The 15443-nt window shown below is 35.6% G+C and overlaps 1 protein-coding gene across 3 annotated transcripts in view; it reads left to right on the top strand.

The window, feature by feature from the left end:
* OSBPL8 (oxysterol binding protein like 8) overlaps positions 1–15443 on the top strand; it is a 186082-nt gene that overhangs the window by 43190 nt on the left and 127449 nt on the right. For 2 of the 3 annotated variants that reach the window (XM_082850827.1, XM_082850825.1), the window contains exon 2: positions 8918–9018. Coding sequence is in view for 1 of the 3 variants with exons in the window: in XM_082850825.1 (XP_082706951.1) it covers positions 8996–9018 (23 nt within the window). In the remaining 2 variants the exon portion in view is untranslated. Of the gene's footprint in view, positions 1–8578; positions 9019–15443 lie in introns of those variants that run through there. The other variant, XM_082850826.1, reaches the window with a different exon arrangement.

Genomic DNA, 15443 nt, shown 5'->3' with positions numbered 1-15443 from the left:
GTAGTTTGTATCTGTTCATCCCATACCCCTAATTTGTCCCTTCTCCCTTCTCTTTCCCCTTTGGTAACCACAAGTTTGTTTTCTATATCTGTGAGTTTGCTTCTGTTTTGGATAAATATTTACTTGTATTCTTTTTCAGATTCCACATGTAAATGATATCACACAGTATATGTCTTTCTCTTTCTGACATTTCAATAAGCATGATATTCTCTAGGTCCATCCATGTTGCTGCAAAGGGCAAAATTTCGTCCTTTTTTATGGCTGAGTAATATTCCGTTGCATGTAAAAACACACACATATATACACACACCACCACCATTGTATATGTATGTGTATATATATATATATATATATATACACACACACACACACACCACACACATATTCTTAATCTAGTCATCTGTTGTTGGGCACTTGGGTTGCTCCCAAGTGCAATATCTTGGCTATTGTAAATAGTGCTGCTATGAACATTGGGGTGCATGTATCTTTTTGAATTAGCATTTTTATTTTTTTCCAGATATTTTCCCAGGAGTGGAATTGCTAGATTATATGGTTGTTCTATTTTTTAAAATAAATTTTTATTTATTTATTTATTTATGGCTGTGTTGGGTCTTCGTTGCTGTGTGCGGCTTCTCTAGTTGCAGCGAGTGTGGGCTACTCTTTGTTGCGGTGCACAGGCTTCTCATTGCGGTGGCTTCTCTTGCTGCAGAGCACAGGCTCTAGCCGTGCGGGCTTCAGTAGTTGTGGCACATGGGCTCAGTAGTTGTGGCTCGCAGGCTGTAGAGCGTAGGCTTCAGTAGTTGTGGTACACAGGCTTAGTTGCTCCGTGGCGTGTGGGATCTTCCTGGACCAGGGCTTGAACCCATGTCTCCTGCATTGGCAGGTGGATTCTTAACCACTGCACCACGAGGGAAGCCCTGGCGTTCTAATTTTCCTTTTTTGAGGACTGCTCCCTTTTTTCAGTCATGTTATGATTTGATTTTTACTGTGTGTATATGTGTGAGTCTTCTTTGCTTTTTTCTTCCATGTTCCAGTGTGATTTATTCCAGAAATGCAAGAAAGGCTTAATATTCAATAAATCAAGCAATATAATCACAAAAAGATAGCAAAGGAAAAAATACATGCATTCATTTCAATAGAGTCGTAAATGTACTTAACAAAAACTAGTGCCCAGTCATTAAAAATATAAATTAAACTTTTCATGAAAATTATAATAGACGGGAAGTTTCTTAATTTGATGAAGATAACTACAGAAAAACTACAGTTATCATATTCAGTGCTGAATTTTTTTTTAGGGTGTTTGGACTTTTTCTACTACTTGAAATTTCCTTTTTGTCATTGTATATTTTATTTAAATTTTTTTTCATTGAAATGTAGTTGATTTACAATACTATATTAGTTTCAGGGGTACAACATAGTGATTCAACACTTTTATAGTTTATGCTCCATTTAAAGTCATTATAATATATTGGCTATATTCCCTGTGCTGTGCAGTATATCCTTGTAGCTTATTTTATGCATAGTAGTTTGTACCTCTTAATTCTCTATCCCTATCTTACCCCTCCCATTTCCATCTCTCTACTGGTAACCACTAGTTTGTTCTCTATATCTGTGAGTCTGTTTCTGTTTTGTTCTGTTCATTTTTTGTTTTATTTTTTGGATTCCACAATAAGTGATAACATAGAGTATTTGTCTTTCTCTGTCTACTTATTTCACTGAGTGTAATACTCTCCAGGTCCATCCATGTTGCTGCAAAGGGCAAAATTTCATTCTTTTTTTGTGGCTGAGTAGTACTCCATTGTATGTATATATACCATATCCGTTCATCTGTTGATGGATACTTAGGTTGCTTCCATATCTTGGCTATTGTAAATAATGCTGCCGTGAACATAGGGTGCATGTATCTTTTCAAATTAGTGTTTTTGTTTTCTTTGGGTGTATACCCAGGAGTGGAATTGCTGGATCATATGCTAGTTCTGTTTTTAGTTTTCTGAGGAACCTGCATACTGTTTTACTTAGTGGCTGCACCAATTTACATTCCCACCATTAGTTGGAATTCTTTTACATGTAGTGTAAAAGAATTCCCTTTTCTCCACATTCTCACCAGCATTTGTTACTTGTGGTCTTTTTGATAATAGCCATTCTGACAGATTGTGAGGTGATATCTTGTGGTTTTGATTTGCATTTCTCTGATGATTTGCAATGTTGAGCATATTTTCATGTGCCAGTTGGCCATCTGTATGTCTTCTTTGGAAAAATGTCCATTTGGGTCTTCTGCTCAGTTTTTAATTGGGTGGTATTATTTTACTTTTTGTGACATTGAGTTGTACAAGCTTATTAACCCCTTACTGATTAACCCCATTTGCAAATATTTTCTCCCATTCAGTAGGTTGTCTTTTCATTTTGTCAGTGGTTTCCTTTGCTGTGCAAAACTCTTTTAAGTTTAATTAGGTCCCATTTGTTTATTTTTGCTTTTGTTTCCTTTGCCTTAGAAGACAGGTCCAAAAAATATTGCTGCGATTTATGTCAAAGAGTGTTCTGCCTGTGTTTTCTTCTAGGAGTTTTATGTTTTCTGGTCTAACATTTGGGTCTTTAATATATTTTGATTTTAATTATTTTTGTGTATGGTGTGAGGAAATGTTCTGATTTTATTCTTTTATGTGTAGCTGTCATGTTCCCAGCACCACTTACTGAAGAGATTGTCTTTTCCCCATTGTATATTCTCACATCCTTTGTTGATTAATTGACCATAGTTGAGTGGGTTTATTTATGGGCTCCCTGTTCTGTTCCATTGATCTATGTGTCTGTTTTTGTGCCAGTACCATCCTGTTTTGACTACTGTAGCTTTGCAGTATAGTCTGAAGTCAGGGAGCATGATACCTTCAGCTTTGTTCTTCTTTCTCAAGATTGCTTTTTATATAGAGTAATTTTGTGTTTACATAAGGTAATTATGTTGAGTTGACCTGAAAATTGAAAAGCAAAAATTGGGATTTATTCATTTATTCTATAAATATTGATTCTTTGATATTGAATACCCCAGGGCTCTGAACTCAGTCCTCTTTTCTGTCTACACTGATTCCCAAGGAGATCTCATCTAGTCTTATGGTTTTAGATTGCATCTATATGCTGACTCTCAGTTTACATTTCTAGCCTGACTGCTCCTCCTCAACCTCACATCCATAGGTCCAACTGTCTACTTGGTATCTCTATTCAGATGTCTAACTGCATCTCAAAGTGAATATATCCAAAAGGAGCTCCTGATATTCATCTCTTTCCTCTTCAAGTCTTTCCATAATGTACTCCAAATCTGTTAGTGGCAGTTTCATTCTTCCAGTTGCTCAGGGCACAGACCTCCTAAGTCCTACCTCCACTTCTCTTTAAATTCACACCCTACATCTGGTTCATCAACAAATCCTTTTGACTCTATATTCAAAGTATTTAAAGAATTTGATACTATTCACCACACCTCTTGCTACTGTTCTGGCACAAGCCACCATGGTCTCTTGCCTGGATTATAGCAATGGTCTTCCAGTTTGTAATCTAGTCTCAGCCAGCAGCCAGAGTGGTCCTGCATAAGTTAGATTCTGTTATTTCTTTGCTTTCCTTTCTGAAGATAGCTTCCCATCTCATTCAGAGTGTAAGTCAAAGTCCTTCTGTCCTATTAGGCTCTCTATGATTTGGAACATAGTTATCTTCCTGTTCTAATTGCTAACTGCTCTCTTCCTTATTCCACTTGCCATATTAGTCTCCTTGCTGTTCTTTAAACATGCCACATACTCCTGCCTTAGGGTCTTTGTGCTTGCTGTTTCCTATTCTGCCTGGGAGGGTCTTCTAGATACTTGAGCAACTCACCCCCTCATGTTACTGAGATCTTGACTCAGTCATTCCTGTCTAAAATTCTCCCTACTACTGTGACATATATAATTGCTCACTTCCTAATTTTTTCTTCTCAGCCCTGATTACTGTCTAATGTACTATATATATATATATATTTTTTTTTTTTTTTTTTTTGCGGTATGCGGGCCTCTCACTGTTGTGGCCTCTCCCGTTGCGGAGCACAGGCTCCAGACGCACAGGCTCAGCGGCCATGGCTTACGGGCCCAGCCGCTCCATGGCATGTGGGATCCTCCCGGACTGGGGCACGAACCCGTGTCCCCTGCATCGGCAGGCGGACTCTCAACCACTGCGCCACCAGGGAAGCCTGTACAATATATTTTAAATATTTAGTTTTTAAAAAATTTGTCAGGCCAGGTTCATTGAGGACAACAAATCACTATAGGTACTTAGAGCAAAAGGGAAATTAGTAAGGGGAATTAGATTCTTAAAAGTTTTTGGAAAAGCTGGAGGTATGGAGCCTGAAAGGCTGTTCTAAGCTTTCAGATTAGTCACTGCTGCTGCTGATTGTGGCTGCCTGGTAGTACCAACATAGCAAACTGGCAGGGGCATTTGGTGATTACTGTAAAACCTCATGTCTGTTAAAGTCCAGGTGTCTACTGCATTCAGAAGAAAAATGGCCTTGTTTCTGTCTCTCTTCTGCCTTCCAAATATTGTGCAAATGCATTGCATTTGCTGAATGTAAATCACATAAATTCCAGGGGCAAAGATACTTGCAAAGTGGAGTTCTCATACTTTTAGCTTTTGTGATACAGAGGATACAAAGGAGAGCACAGAAGGCGGTGAGAATGACCGATGAGATATATATATCTATATTTATATGGACAAGATATGAATGCACACATACATATTGTATTTGTCAGGGTTCTCCAGAGAAACAGAACCAATAGGATATACATGTATACAGAAAGAGAGAGGAGGAGAAAGAGTGGCTTTTTTAAGGAGTTGGCTTCCGTGATTGTGGGGGCTGGTAAGTCTGAAATTGCAGGGCAGGCTGCAAAGTCCTTGGGTGATGTTCACTCTCCTTGATATCCTATAACTTAAATATTTAACAGTACTTAAATACTATAATAAATTATAAATATTATAAATTTATAAATATTATAAATTTTATAATATTTTTATAATTTTATAATTTATTTTAATTATTAATTATATAATATATTATATTATATATTATATATATTATATATATTATATATATAATTATAATTTTATTATAATTTTATAATATTATAAATTTATAAATTTATAAATAAATTATAAATACTATAATGTAAAGTCTTATGTTATATGACAAGGAGATGAGAGGGAAGAAAACAGTTATTTGATGCCTACACGCAGAAACATATTCATAACGAATTTAGGAGAAAATACTCATAACTAATTATAATTCTCATTTCGGTAACTGGTCATGTAGTGGTAGCTGGTATTTATAAATGCCTTCTTCCACTACCCATTTTGTATTCCCTTTGCCCTCAGCAAGCACCTCAGATAGCCGTAGTTCTTTCTTTACCTGGTGGAGTGACCCAAACTTTTGTTTCTGAAGGGTTTGAGTCAGTAGTAGTCCTGCCTTGCTTGGGCTATAGTTTTCCATTGAATATAATCATAAGGCATGGTAGTCCTAAGCAATGCTCTTAGGGATCTCCGATAACCAGACATTTTCTTTCTTACCACCATTGTGGAATAGTAGTCCAATTTCCCCTTGGTAATTAGAGTCAGTTACCTAAGCCAGCACAGTTAAGTTCCTTCTTTGCCTACTGATTCTAAGGCATGGGGAGCTTAAAGTGGGCGGGTGGCAGGCTTAACTTCCAGTTCAGTGGAATCACTGTTGTGTCTCCTGATGGAAGCATTCCTCCCTTTGGAACTAACACCTCTAGACCAACAAAGCATAAGGTCGTGGGGACAGGAAACAAAAATTTTTGCTAGTAGTGCTGTTGGGAAAGCTGGATAGCTGCATGTAAATCAATGAGGTTAGAACACATTCTCACACCATACACAAAAATAAACTCAAAATAGCTTAAAGACTTCAATGTAAGATGTGACACCATAAAACTCCGGGAAGAGAACATAGGCAAAACATTCTCTGACATAAATTGTATCAATGTTTTCTTAGGTCACTCTCCCAAGACAATAGAAATAAAAGCAAAAATAAACAACCGGGACCTAATCAAACTTGTAAGCTTTTGCACAGCAAAGGAAATCATAACCAAAATGAAAAGACAATATATGGAATGGGAGAAAATATTTGTGAACAATGTGACCAACAAGGGCTTACTTTCCAAAATATACAAACAGCTCATGACAACTCAATAACAAAAAAACCAACCAAATCAAAAAATGGACAGAAGACCTAAATAGACATTTCTCCAAAGAAGGCATACAGATGGCCAATAGGCACATGAGAAGATGCTCAACATCGCTAAGTATGAGAAATGCAAATCAAAAATACAATGAGATACCACTTCACACTGGTCAGAATGGCCATTATTTAAAAGTCTACAAATAACAAATGCTGGAGAGTGTGTGGAGAAAAGGGAACCCTCCTGCACAGTTGATGGGAATGTAAATTGATGCAGCCACTATAGAAAACAGTATGGAGGTTCCTTAAAAAACTAAAAATAGAGTTGCTATATGATCCAGCAATCCCATTCCTGGGCACATATCCAGAGAAAACTCTAATTACAATTTACAACAGCCAAGACATGGAAGCAATCTAAATGTCCATTGACAGATGAATGGATAAAGAAGATATGTTATATATACACAATGGAACACTATTTAGCCATAAAAAAAATGAAATAATGCCATTTGCAGCAACATGGATGGACCTAGAAATTATCATATTAAGTGAAGTAAATTAGAAAAAGAAAGACAAATACCTTATGATACCACCTATATGTGGAATCTAAAATATGACACAAATGAACTTATTTATGAACCAGAAACAGACTCACAGATACAGAAAACAAACTTACAGTTACCAAAGGGAAAAGGGGGTGGGAGAGGGATAAATTAGGAGTTTGGAGTTAGCAGATACAAACTACTATATATAACATAGATAAACAACAAGGTCCTACTGTATAGCACAGGGAACTATATTCAATATCCTGTAATAAACCATAAGGGAAAAGAATATGTATATGTATAACTGAATCACTTTGCTGTACACCAGAAACTAACACAACATTGTAAATCAACTATACTTCAATAAAAATAAATAAACAAAAATTTTTGCTTGTGGGTCAATAAATAGTCAGTGGTGCCACTTCCATTTCCTTCCTCTGAGTCCTAACCTGTGCATCTTGGCTATGCAAGAAACAGCACCATATATCAGGCATTCGGAGCATATACAGCCTTTTGGAGATCCTCGCCCAAGGTGTTGCCATCTGGCTGGTCCTCTCACTGAGTCCTCAAAAGGCCATTCCACTGTTCTATCAAGCCAGCTGTTTCAGGATGATATGGTAAGACTAGTGAATTCACTAGCCCATTGCCACAGTTTTTTGTTTGTTTTTTTTTGCTGTGAAATGAGTTCCTTGATCAGCAGCAGTGCTTTGTAGAACAATAGGAGGGGTAGAGAAGGCATTCTGTAAGTCCACGGATAGTAGTTTTGGCAGAAGCATTTTGTGCAGCGAAGGCAAATCTGTATACAGACTAAGTATCTGTTTCAGTAAGAATAAAGTACTACCTCTTCCATGATAGAAGCAGTCCAGTGTAATCAACCTGTCACCGGGTAGCTGGCTGATCACCTCAGGTAATAGTGTCATACTGGGGACTCAGTGTTGGTCTCTGCTGCTGGTAGATTTGGCACTCAGCAGTGGCAGTAGCCAGGTTGGTCTTGTGAGTGGAGGTCCATGTTGCTAAACCCATGCATAACCTGCATCCCTACCATGGTGGCTACTTTGTTCATGAGCCCATTGGACAGTGACAGGATTGGCTGGGGAAAGAGGCTGACTCATATCCGCAGGATGGGTCATCCTGTATTGATATTTCAGTGCAGCCTTTTACACTTGCAAAGACAAGAAAATGATTTGGAACTCCAGGAAATGACTAGAAGTGTACCTATTTCTTGGTTTTAATTTTGTTCGCTGTTTTAAGGAAGAATTATTAGAGTGATTATTAGAGACTTCTGAATATATATAATTACTATAGGAGTTCATCTTGGAGGCTTTGTTAGTTAAAAAGCTCAAAAGAAAAGTGATGAAGACCTACTTCTAAGACTTCAAAATAAAAAGAAGTATAAAAGTAATACATGTTCATTGTAAAAATGAAAAATTCAGAAACAAAAAGAGTATTTTATATATTATGTTCTGTCATTTTGTTTTTTCCACCTAATGTGTTGTGGTCTTCTTTCTGGTTTAGTATATACAGATACTAAGTCATTTTAAAAAATTGCAGCATGCTCTTCAATTGTATGTATGTAGTATAATTTAAGCAAGCTCCTAATGATTGACATTAAGGCTGGTTCCAGTTTTCCTCACCTATTACTTCGTTGGATATGTTTATTTATGTCTTTGTGCGTTTGTATAATATATTTGTGGAATAATTCCTAGCCTTGCAATTGCTGGATTAAAGCATGTATATTTTAAATTGTCCTCTCCCCTATTGTTCTGGTTTATATTCTTATCACAGAAGTGCATGAGAACATCTGTTTTCCTATGTTCTCACCAACATTGGATGGTAGCACACTTTTTAGTTTTTGCCAATGTAATAATGAAAAAAAAATCTAATTTTATTTCCTTAGTTATAAGTAGGTTCAATCATCTTTTCACGTTTTGAACAGGCTCATATCTTTAACCTTGCTCTTGCTAGTCCTCTTCACTTGGAATATTTTCTTTCATTTTTGCTGAACTTTTACCATTCTTCAAGGTGCATGGCAAAATCTGTTTTTTTTTTTTCCATTATTGAATTTCCCAATAACCTCAGCCTAAAATGATTTCTCTCTCCTTATATACTTAATGCTTTATTTCCCACTTATCACAGTTTTATACCAGAACTAATACATATGATTTTCTTCTTCTAGGATTTACAGGATGACTAAATATTAATGGAAAGAGAAGTGTAAACCTATCTTCTTTCACTATGGAGGCTGGTTTGGCAGATGGAGAACCTGACCGAACTTTGGTGAGTGGTTGAAATACAGCATAATAAGGTACTACCATCTGCAGCTGGAAAGTGTTTGATGTAAGCCATCATTTTATTTTAAAAACGTATTTAAAACAAACTTTAAAAAAAGTATTTTAAAATAGTACTTTAATTCCTCTGTTGATATGAAAATTACAGATAGTTTAAAGCTTGTTAAGGCATAACCCAGTTTTCTGCTATTTCTGCCTTATCTCCTACCTCTTTTCCCTTGCTTTCTCAGCCATATAGTGTAAGACATACTGATGTAATAGTTTGTGTTCGTTTTCCTCAAGAAACTTTTTGCCTTACTGAAATCAAGAGGTTGTTAACAGTTAAGGAAATTAAATGCCTGTAAATCTCACATCATGTGCAGCTGTAGATAGAATGAAAGTTAAAATAATTCAGAATTAAGAGCAGTTGCCACATATATTCTTTATATAAAAGTATAAAGATTTAATAAATATTGCTGCCTTGTGTTGTGATTGAATTGTAATCTGAAATTAAAACAAATGGGTAGGGGTACTGGTAGTGTACCTTATCCAGTAAGTTTAAAAAAAAATAAAAATTCACCAGTAGGATGTGGATTAAATGATGATTTGTCACTGTACGAAAACATTTTGCTCTAGGATCATTTCATTTTCAATTCTCCTTTTTTAAAGATTCCATTAAATATTGATTTATAGATTATTAGGGATGTTTGTATTACCTAAAGTAAAGGTGCCAGTGGGTAAAATGTAGCCAGGTGATAGCTCTATGATTTGTTAGATGGTAGATTATGTGACAAATTTACATTATTAGAATAATGCAGAGGCCAACTTTTCTGTCTTTCATACTACTATGAAGTTGAGAGTCACTACTAAATTGAGGTGTTTGTGCATTTTAATTTAGTGAATGTCCTTTGTTCAGGCTCAAATGTAGGATCAGTCTAATGATTGATAGCAAAATGCAGTTTTGTTTACTTGTGTTAACTTGGTCCCAACCTTTTTTGAATTTCTGGTTCAAACTTGTTTCTTTAATGGTCAAAGAAAAGTTAAACTTTAAAATGATAACTTGTTAATAGAGAATAAAATGGACATGGACATAGATTGGTTTATGAAGAAGGTTATTGTAACGGCGATTTTAAATGGAAAACAGATGGTAGGTTATTTTGTTTTCACTATATCTTCAGAAAAAAAGTTCAGATTAAGCCTTGTCTTGGAACATGATATTTACTTTACCATAAATATTTTCTTATTTAATGCTAATGGACTTTCTTAAGTTTTTTTTAGCTAAAATATTTAAAATCTTTTGGTGGTAGTAAAAATACCAGTAATAACAACTGCTGTTTTCTAAGTGTATACTTTTTCAGACTGTCCTCACAACAGCCATTAAAGGTAGATGTTTGTTTATCCTCACTTTTAAAGATAGGGAAATAGGCTCAGGGAGGTTAATTGTCTTCTCTAAAAGCTCACACACAGTGTAAGTGATGGAACTGAGGTCTGTCTGTCTGTCTCTGAATACTTTCCTTTGCTACTAAGATGTTGACTATGTATCTGTCTTTCTGAATAGAATTGCTTAAAATTTATTGTTACCTTTTAGAGTAAATATCTAAGTAGATAGTATTAAATTCTGTATCAGAATATCTATATTGATAAAGTTCTAATCATTTTTTATTCTAAATTCTGTTGATATTGAGAGGTTAGAGCAAGTTATTTAAAAAGCAGTGAGACCATAGCACAGGGAGATCAGCTCCGTGCTTTGTGACCACCTAGAGGGGTGGAATAGGAAGGGTGGGAGGGAGGGACACGCAAGAGGGAAGAGATATGGGGATATATGTATATGTATAGCTGATTCACTTTGTTATAAAGCAGAAACTAACACACCATTGTAAAGCAATTATACACCAATAAAGATGTTAAAAAAAAAAAAGCAGCGAGAGCAGTTTTCTTTTTGTTGTTCATTAAGCTTCTTCCATGAAATATTGTAGCTCATTTTAGAGACAATAATACCAAAAATTGAACTACTGAAATATTCTGTATTTGAAACTAATCTTAAGGTCCACCTTTGAGTTATCTATTTATAAAATATCACCTTTGAACTGCATGGCCTAAGCTAGTTACTGTTTAGATCTAGGAGAGGTGGATAAGAACATGGGCTCCGTAGACATTTGGCTGTGTGTTAAAATCTGAGCTCCGTCACTTAGTCGTATGACCTGCATAATTAATTAAATTCTGAGGGTTTCCAGTTTTCCTCATCTATTAAATAAAGATAATAGTAATATCTACCTCCCAGAGTTGTTGAGTTTTATTTGAGATAATATGTCTATAAAATGCCTATTACCGTCTGTGCACATTATAAATATCCAATAAATAAAAGCCACTATTGTTATTGTTAATATAATTATTAATATTCAGCCTTCTCTCCAACAAGAAAGTTAAGAGGCAGGAGAAGCAATAAAACACATTAAAAAAAGCCCGACACTGTTGGGTAATTTTGGCTTTACACTTTCTCTGAATATCATTTTTGCTACCTAAGATATTGAGGCAGATATTCTACTTCAGTAAAAAATATATAAGCAAGAATACTCATCCTTCCTACTTGAGAGGGACAATACGATCTAGTGAAACCAGAAAGTTCTTTGAAAATATAAAGCAGTATGTCAGTATGAGGTAGCAGTGTTGTAAAAAATCTGATTGCATGCACTAGTTTTTAGAATATTATTAGTAAGCTTTTTTTGAATGCAGTCTTTGTGCAGAGTACTATGCCCAGTGAAGGGGATGCTAAGAGATATACGATGTGGTCTGTCTGAATTATGTTTATTTTTGAGAAGACTAGATAGAGGGATGGATAGATAAGGCAATAATAGCATTTACTAAGTGTTAAATGAGGAACATAAGCAAGGCATAGTTATACAAGTTGTGACAATTGGGCGGTTGTTATACACTGGGGTAGTTAGAGAAGCTTTCTTAAGAGAACACAAACTCTGAATAGCATAGGTAATAGGGATCATAAGATTGAGAATGAGCAAGGAGAGCATTCTAAGAAGGGAAGATGACAAGAGGCAAGGCTAAATAGGAAATTAATTGTTCAGGGTTTATTCAGGAGAAAATGAGTAGAAAAATTGATGAAGGTAGATCGGAAGGGAATGTTGTTTACAAGAATAATGATCAACATGGCAGATAGAGACCAAACTTAGGGAAGGCTTTGAGTGCCAGACCAGGGATTTTGAAGTTGATTCTGTAGGCAGTGGTATGTCGTTGAATATTTTTATAAAAGTGGACAAGATGAATCTGGAAGCAGGATATAAGGTGATTTAGAGGAGTGAGAGAGAAAGATATTAATTAAGAAACTACTATCGTAGTCTTGGTGTGAGGTAGTGGAAGCTTGGACTCAATTGACTTTAGTGTCCATTTATTCAGTTTTCTTCTTTTATATGAGATTATGCTTTCTGTTTTTTAAAAAATTCATTTGCTCATTTATTATTCCAGTTGTGTTTAGTTCTATTTTTGTGGTAGTATTGTTTGTCTTAGGTAGTAAATACTGAAAAATATGAATTGCATTTTTATACTGTACTTATATACTTGAAAACACAAGTGTACATTTAATATATGTCTTAAAAAACTATGTAAAAGTCCAGAACTCATATCACTTTGGAAATTAACCACTAAGAAATCCTTTAAGTATAGGGGTCAAATTTTTATTGATAGATTGAGGTAAACTAAATAAGTGAAATATACCTTTAGATTAAAAAAATTTGAATATGTTCCTTACCTTAAGGAAAGTCATATCTTTTGAATATCTTATAAATTATTTCTGTTACCAGAGGAAACTACTTTATGAGGTCTATTAGAGGTCAAAATCTTTTGTTGCATTAAAAATTGATTATATAACTGACGTTTTAGAAGAGAATAAAAATTTTAAAAATATATGTAAATCTTTATAGTATTATAAGGGACTCTTAACTGAGGAACTCTTGCTTAAGATTATAATTTAAATTGGGTACTTTGAATCAGATGCTTTCTGAAATGGAAGGAACTGCAAAGGTGATTTAGTTCAGTAATTCTCAGAATGTAGTAAATGAGTATCTTCTTGATGGGCCTAGAGATGACCCGACTTCCTGAAACTTTGATTTCTACTTACTTACTAGGTGAATTTTTCATGATTACTGTGATTTAGTGCTCGTCAAGTAAAATTGGTATGTTATTAGAGTTTACTGAGAGCTTTAAATCATATTCTAAGGAGTATAGCTACTATATATAGCATTTGACAACATCATACAGCTTGTGTATATAGTCATGTAAATTAATGGAATTGCCTAATTTTTGGTAACATCAAGTATTATTTTTTCAGCGGGTCACAGATTTTAAATGTTGCTATTTTTATTCTCTTGTTTAAATATAGTTGACCCTTGAATGATTAGTGGGAGTGGGGTAGGATAGTCTCTGACCCTCGATGCGGAGCCGTGGTTCCTTGGTATCCTCAATTCAACCAGCCACTGTCTGTATGTAGCACTGTAGTATTTACTATTGAAAAAAATCCGCCTATAAATGGACCTGTGCAGTTCAGACCCTCATTGTTCAAGGGTTAACTGTACTATTAGTTTAGCTTCATCATTATCATTATTAACTTAGTATATGTTTTTAGTGATAGCATATTTATAAGGACAGTATTTTTGGTGTACAGTTTCTCAATAACTGACCTTTAAGACATTTATGCATTCAAGTTCAATGATAAATTATCTATATGCCAATTACTAATCCTCTTAAAGTATTCTTGCACAATGGCACTTGGTTGTTCTTATTAGATACCCCTTCCCCACCCTAAAATGGGAATGGATGGAGAAGGGCTGTGAAGTTTCTTATCTCATCTATTACAAATGGGTCAACAAATTTGGTACATATGCTTATCTAACATTTGAATATCCTTTGAGACCTGCCTGCTAAGTGTTTGGCTAATGCTGTATACTTCAGGATTGCCTAGTAGAGACCTTTTCATCTTTAACAAAGATTTTGCTACCAGCAGAGCCTTTTGCAAACCTCTGAGTCCTGTGGCTACTTTTTCCCTTAGTCTTTGTGGGAAATTTAGAGATCATTTAGTCTAACAATCTGCCTAATGTAAGGATTCTACCTACAGTATCCCCTGACAGCAGGTCATCCAGCCTCAGCATGAACACATGTAGTTTATAGGTAACTCAGTTTCTCAAAAGGCAGCTCAAGTCATTATACTTGAACTAAGATAGACTTTTCTATTAAATTTTACCATTGGTCATTATGCTAGTTTCCTTGTTGCTACAAGTTACCACAAATTTAGTGGCTTAAAACAACAGAAATTTATTATCTTAGAGTTCTGGATATCAGGAGTCTAAAAGCAAGGTGTTATGTTAATTCTGGAGGCTCTTATGGGAGAATTCATTCCTTTTTATCAGTGTCTAGAGGTTGCAATCTTTCATTGGCTCATGGTTACTTCCTCCTATTACTTCAACCTCTGGCTTTTGTTGCCACATCTACTTGCTCACTCATCTTCTTGTTTCCTTCTTTTTTTTTTTTTTTTTTTGCGGTACGCAGACCTCTCACTGTTGTGGCCTCTCCCGTTGCGGAGCACAGGCTCCAGACGCGCAGGCTCAGCGGCCATGGCTCACGGGCCCAACCGTTCCGTGGCATGTGGGATCTTCCCGGACCGGGACACGAACCCGCATCCCCTCATCGGCAGGCGGACTCTCGACCACTGCGCCACCAGGGAAGCCCCTTGTTTCCTTCTTATAAGGACCCTTGTGATTACTTTGGGCCCACTCAGATAATCCGGAATAACTGCCCTGTCTCAAGATTTTTAACTTAATCACATCTGCAGAGTCCCTTGTATCAAGTAAGGTAATATTCACAGGTTCCAGGGATTGGGATGTGGACATCTTTGGGAGGCCATTATTCTGCCTACCATAGTCATTGTACTAACCTCTGGTGCATCCCAGTCTAGAGAAGTGGGTCCTATTGCCAAATAATCCAAAATTGGGTAGTCTTCTGGGGCAACTCACCTGGGGAGTTGCCAGTTAGATTAAGGCTCTAAATTATGTAAATTCTTAGGTTGCAGAGATCTTCTTATGTAAAATAATAAAATAACTAGAAATTTTAGTTACCAATTTATTACCTACATACTTGTCTTTTATATTAAAATAACTTCATCTTCCTAATAGCTGCTTTCTAACTGTAGCAGTTTACATTAATTACACATTCAAGAATATTAATAGATATCTTTATTGAAGTCTTTATTATATAAAATTTCAAATATATTTTTATAAATAAGATGAACTAGTATAATGAATTCTCATGTACCCATCACCCATCTTCAGCATTATCAACTCGGGTCAATCTTGTTTCATGTATACTCCTGCCTTCCCACCCCATACTTTTTTGAGAAAATCCCATATACATCATTTTCTTCGTAAGTATTTC

This window comes from Leucopleurus acutus (genome assembly GCF_964270905.1).
Source record: "Leucopleurus acutus genome assembly, chromosome: 11".
NCBI classification, from domain to species: Eukaryota; Metazoa; Chordata; class Mammalia; order Artiodactyla; family Delphinidae; genus Leucopleurus; species Leucopleurus acutus.
The sequence above is the reverse complement of the archived record's forward strand: the minus strand, read 5'-3'. Positions and strand labels throughout refer to the sequence as shown.